At 39.5% G+C, this 6,000-nt stretch overlaps 1 protein-coding gene across 13 annotated transcripts in view; it reads left to right on the forward strand.

Annotated features, from left to right (window-relative positions):
* MLLT10 (MLLT10 histone lysine methyltransferase DOT1L cofactor) overlaps positions 1-5,603 on the forward strand; it is a 234,949-nt gene extending 229,346 nt beyond the window's left edge. For 11 of the 13 annotated variants that reach the window (XM_042991194.1, XM_042991193.1, XM_042991192.1 and 8 more), the window contains 2 exons: positions 1,292-1,501; positions 3,796-5,603. In XM_042991194.1, the coding sequence (XP_042847128.1) occupies positions 1,292-1,501; positions 3,796-3,840 (255 nt within the window). In that variant the 3' untranslated portion in view covers positions 3,841-5,603. Of the gene's footprint in view, positions 1-1,291; positions 1,502-3,795 lie in introns of those variants that run through there. The other 2 variants (XR_006219669.1, XM_042991200.1) reach the window with 2 other exon arrangements.
* The last annotated feature ends 397 nt before the right edge of the window (positions 5,604-6,000 follow it).

The raw sequence follows: 6,000 nt of genomic DNA on the forward strand, positions 1-6,000 counted from the left end.
TCAGTGATCTCCTCCTCCAGTCAAAGAACTTAAATCCCATCCTCCATTCCAGCTTGAAATATGTGTGGATGTTCCCTCGTCAGCCCAGGCCCCTCTCTGGAATTTCAGACTCCTGTATCCAGCTGCTTATTTGAGATCTCCACTTGGATATTTTAACGGACGTTTCAAGCATAACACGTGCAACACTGCACTGCTGATCTGTTACAAACCTGCTCCCCCGTAGTTTTGCCCACCTTAGCCAAAGCCAGCACCGTACTTGTAGTTGCTCAAACCAAAAACCTTGCAGTCCTCCTTCATTCTTGTCTGATGCCTCACATTGAATCCATCAAGAAGTCCCAAGTCAGACTGCATCCCTCCTCGGCTTCCCATATTCCTCTGAGCAGAAGCCAGAGTGCTCACGGCCTACCACCGTGAGGCCCACATTTCCCACGTGTCCTACTTGTGCACTTGTCTCTTGCCTGCCCCCGGGCTCCTGGCTGTTCCCTGATCACACTGGGTATACCCCCACATCGCCCCTTAGCACTGGCTGCCTCATCGGCCTAGAAGTCCCCTCCCTTGCCCCATACCCACGTAGCGAATTCCCTCCTTGCCTCCAAGTCCTTGTCTAAGTGCGAACTGCCCTGACCAGTGTGTTTCAGACTTTCACCCCTGCTGTACTGTCTTACCCTCCTGTTTACCCGGATCCTTACCAGTAATCACATGGTAACGTTTTTGTCTGTCTCTCCCTCTTCCCCCCACCAGGCTGAGACACAGAGGGCAGAGATTTTTTTCCCCCCACTGATATGTCTCAAAATATTGGCTGGCACATAGTAAAACACTCGAGAAATAAAATACATATTTGCTGCAAAGAATAGTCTCATAACTACAGCAAGAGAGCACTCTCTGTTGACATGAATGAGAAATTGGAAAGTGTCTTTAGGCTCCCAGAATTGAGAATGAGAATGGCCCACCTTCTAAAGTCAGATCCAGATAACTTGTGACTTCTAGGCTGCTGCTGCCCTTCATTATCATGGATACCCTAATTTGAATAGAGACCTCCTATATTGGTTTGCCCTGTTTTGAAAATACGCCATTTGCTAATAATACAGACATTTTATAGCAGATGGTTATTACCTAGTGCAGTGTATTTTTCTGGATGAGATACTCGTTTTCGTTCTTAGTAGTGTGAATGTGACCTCTGTTTAAATATCTAGTATTATCTAACGTAAAGAAGAAAACAGAAAGTCAGGCTTCACTGCCTGCTGAATCCTGTGCCTGGGAACTCATCTTGTCGCACATGTTCTTCCCTAAGGAACAACATCAGGCCCTTCTGTATCAGTTGATGCAACAGCACCACCACCAGCAGCACCACCAGCCTGAGCTACAGCAGCTCCAGATGCCTGGGCCCACGCAAATACCGATCAACAACCTGCTCGCGGGCACCCAGGCGCCGCCGCTTCACCCCGCGACCACCAACCCCTTCCTCACCATCCACGGCGACGGTGCAAGTCAGAAAGTAACGGTAAGTGTCTTTGCTTTATTCTGTCTCGTGGAATTAGGAAAAGAATTGTATTGATGAATCAGAGATGGCTGTCTCTAGTTTTCCTCTCTTCCTGTTTTTTAGATGTATTATTCCCCTGATAATTTCATCTTAAAACCAGTTGTTTCAGCAGCTGGCCAGTGTAAACATGAAGGACCCAAGCCAGTTTCTATATCCCCTAAGTATATTGGTTTAAATTTGTGCATATGGTTTGAAGGACGTTTTATAATTTAGCAATTTGAAAATGAAAATGTATTTTAGCTATGTAGTAAGTGGTATGGGACAGTCCATTCAAAAGTTAATAGTTGGGGTTTTTTGAGGATCTCTGTCTAATTAATCTAATTATAAAACCAGTCTAGATAATTTTGGAATATTTTTATTATTTTGCTTTAAAGTACCTTCTAAAACTGAATTATATTTATAATAAGATTAATACATAAATTTTAGGGCACTCCAGTTACTCTGCCAGATGAATTTTAAAAAGAAAGTAAATCATAATCACATTTGTAATGGAATTTAAATTTTTTATTAATTTCCTTTAACTGACAGCATCTTACCCTTTCACTGTACACGTGAAGATAAATCAAAAATAAATGCAGGGACAGTGTACTGTCCATATGGCAGCACACATTTTGAGGCTGTTTCTTTCTATTAATTCCCCCCTTCAATCAGGTCTACTTTACTGGAGTATAAATGTTTCCCCTAAATTCGAGTTCAGGGCAGAGCCGTGTTAGAGGGAAGGATATTGGGATAGAGAATGGAGACTGGACGTCAGGGAAAGGAAGAAGGGAAACAATGAGGTGGGACACTTGGCAGATAACGGTGTGGAAAGTCACCATGTTTGCTCTTTTCTGTCACTTTGAAAGCTTGCTGTTTACTGTGCTCTTCGTCCTCAGAAGCTTTAGTTTGTCTGTAGTTAACAAGAGTTGGTTCAAAATACAGGTTTATCGGTTGTCATCAACTCTTCGGTGCCTTTGCCCCACTGTTTCTCTGACTTCCTGATGGTGAATACTGTCATTATCCCAAACCTAGTCACCTCTCCAGTGTTCCCCAGACATGGGAAATTTCAGTGATTCTGTATTCATGTAGGAACTTCTTACACCTTTTTTCTCCTTTCTCAATTTTTTCTTGTGTTAAAAAAGCAAATTACGGGTTTACCCTGAAGGTAGTGGGAGTTCAGTGCCACTGTTAACCACTGCAACAAAGCAAATACTGTAACAATAACAAAGCGAGTCAAATGAATTGTTTTGCTCCCAGGGCATATAAAAATTACACTATACCGTAGTCTGTTAAGTGTGCAGCAGCATTATGTCTAAGAGAACAAAGTACATACCTTAAATCGAAACTGCTTTTCATTGCTGAAAAAGTGCTATCATCTGAGCTTTCGGCAAGTTGTAATCACTGATCACAGACCCCCATGACGATTATAATAATAATGAGAAAGTTTGAAATACTGCAAGAATTACTAAAATGTGGCATAGAGATACGAATTGAGCAAATGCTGTTGGAAAATAGCAGCAACAGACTTGGTTGCCACAAGGTTGCCACAGACCTTCGGTTTGAGGCGGGCGCAATAAAGCGAAGCGGAACAAAACGAGGTGCGCGTGGATTTATAAGCTGCCCTTTCCTGAGTTGTACCGGGATGCATTTTCTAATGGAATGCATATTTTAGTGGAAAAGCTTTTGGTTTTTAAAATAATGGAAAACCACAATAGTAAATAAGGAAAAGAAGCAGTATGACCTAATGGGAGAAAAGCAAGGCTGGGAAATAATATTTCTGAGTACCCTACTCTGTGTTATAATGTTATCTCCGTTAGATACAATAGTGTATGTGATTTCAGTCTTTGAAGACTTTAAAATTTTTTTATAGATAGTAAAAAGGAGACTCAAAGAGATTAAAGCTTAGGGGACAAATAGGACATGTGGGATCAGAACTATGACTTTCTTAGTTCATTTTCTACAACACCATGTTACTGCTTTTGTGGAAAAAGTCAATTTGGGGGATGATATTTACATCCGTTCTCTACTTCTGACCTTCAGGTGGGCACTTCTGTCTTTGTGCCCTGCTGAAGTTAATGTAAAGCAGCCAGTAATGTTTATCAGTAAATTCATGTCTTTATATTGTGTGGAGAAGTAGTCATGCCAACTTGTAGAAAATTGGAATAACCGTATGTACCACCATTTATCTCAGTTTTAATCCCAGTTTAAGAGAAGGTTACCTCAAGTGTGGGCCACAAATTCGTTTAGCTAATGCCTTTGATTTTGTTTAACTGCAGAGACTTAGTGATAAAACTGGGCCTGTCACTCAAGAGAAAAGTTGACACTTGAGAAACCTCTAGAAATTGCCTCTCCTGCTGCTCTAGCACTTGATCTGGCTGCCATTGCAGCCCTCCTACACCTATGAAGAAATGCGACAAGAAATGAACTGCACAGCAAAGGATTAATTGCCACAAGGACATTCTTGTAAGGCTTTGATTAATTTTCTTGTTGCTTTGTTGCACTGAAATGGAATTTCCATGCCCCCCATCCCTCAACCCAGATTTTTTTGAACTTTGAGAAAAAAATTTAATAACTAACTTTTGTCAATGAAATAATTTACATGCAATGAATTTATCAACCTAAGAGAAATTTAATATAGTTGGTGCACAACTCTTTTGTTATAAATTGGAGAGATGAACAGCAAAACTAAAGACGTGTTCCATTATAAACTTTGATTTTGTTGTACAAGTTGGAATATGAAATACAGTCTTTTGTTTGGGTTACAGTATGCTTGCTCTGTGAGTCCGATCTTAAGACAGATTTTGAGGAACTGTCCCAATTTCTTCTATTGGAGTTTTATTGGTTAAATATTGCAAATTAATAGGTCATCAACTGGGACTTGGCGATCTTTGTTCTAAAAATTTTCTTTATGATGGGATTTGGCCAATTTTGGTAATCAAGTTAGGATGGTAATGTCTGCTTCTGCTAAAGGTAATTTTCTTTTGCTAAACACTTTTCTTTTTTTTTTTTTAAGTGCTAAGACCTACTCGTGTTTTAAAGTTAACTACTCATATTTTGAGTTAAGTGAGTTCTGAGGCTGCTGGGGGAACCAGATCAATTCAAAGTGAAAGATTTCTTTCAGAAAGAGGGGCCACTCTGGAAACTGCTGGCAGGGTTTGGCCTGAATCAAGTGCCTGTTCGTACCTCCGTTGTGTTGAAACGGCTCTGGACAGCCGAGCCTGCAGCGTCGTCAGTCCTGTGACTAGTGGGAGCAGTCGGTGCCGCACAGCAGCCTTCCCCGTGCTTCTGCCTTGATTGAAAACTTTCTATGCCACTGTAGATAGCTCAGGCAAAACTGTTACCTGGGTGTTTATCCACTAATGAGTCACAAGAAAAATGAGTGGATTTGGTAAGATTTTTAGTTTATTTTTTTTACTTTGTGTTTTTTTGTTGTTGTTGTTAATTTAAACAACTTCCCGTTTACTGACAGTGATTTCAAACAGACCGAACAACTGCAGTTCCTGAAACAGGTGAAATCTGTATTTACAGTCCTTACACTTGGGGTAGCCACGCCCCTGGGGTGACGCTATGGCAGAGTAGAAATTAAACAATTGGGGATGTAATCACTGAACTGTTCTCAAATGTGTGAATTATTAGTGGAAAAGACCCAGCTGTAATTAGACCTCCACTGTGTACTTAGCTGGAAGAACATGTTAATTCTGCAATATGTCTCTTGGTTAAACATTGCACAGTTCTTACCTCATTTCTGTAAATAAGGTTTTGTGAATCTGTTTTGTATTGTGAAAAATTCATAACATTGATATTTTGATTTGTAATATTTCTAATTGGTAGATTTAATTGAAAAGTAAAATTAATTTATTTTTATATGTTCAGGGGAATTTTAAAGAAAGTCAAATCTTTTGTAGATAATTAAAAAAATCGGTGTGGTTTATTTTACTTATTTAACCCACTGGTTGTTATTCTGTAACAATTTGTATAAATGGTAAATTTTGAATGTGTTGTTATTTTACCTAGATGTAAAATTCCACATGTATTAAAGAAAATGTACAAAGTTTTTGTTAATAAAATTTAATAATGTTTATAACTCTGTGTCATTTCCTTTTCCCAGTTTTATTAAGATATAATTGACATACAGTACTGGGTAAGCTCCAGGTATATAGTGCAATAATTTGACTTCTATGTATCGTGAAATGATCACCACAATAAATTTAGTTACCATCTGTCGTCTCCTGCAGGTACAAAAATAAGAGAACGAAAACAGTTTTGTCTTTGTGATTAGAACTCTTAGTATTTACTCTCTTAACGACTTTCACGTGGTCGTACCGTAGTGTTAACTGTCATCGTGCTGTGCGGTACCTCCCTGGTACTGATTTATTCTAGAAAAATTGGACATTTTTACCTTTTGACCACATTCATCCATTTCTCTCATCCAAGCCCCTTCCTCTGGTCACCACAAATCTGATCTTTATGAGTTAGTTTGT

The sequence above is a fragment of the Panthera tigris genome, chromosome B4 (assembly GCF_018350195.1).
Source record: "Panthera tigris isolate Pti1 chromosome B4, P.tigris_Pti1_mat1.1, whole genome shotgun sequence".
Lineage (NCBI taxonomy): Eukaryota > Metazoa > Chordata > Mammalia > Carnivora > Felidae > Panthera > Panthera tigris.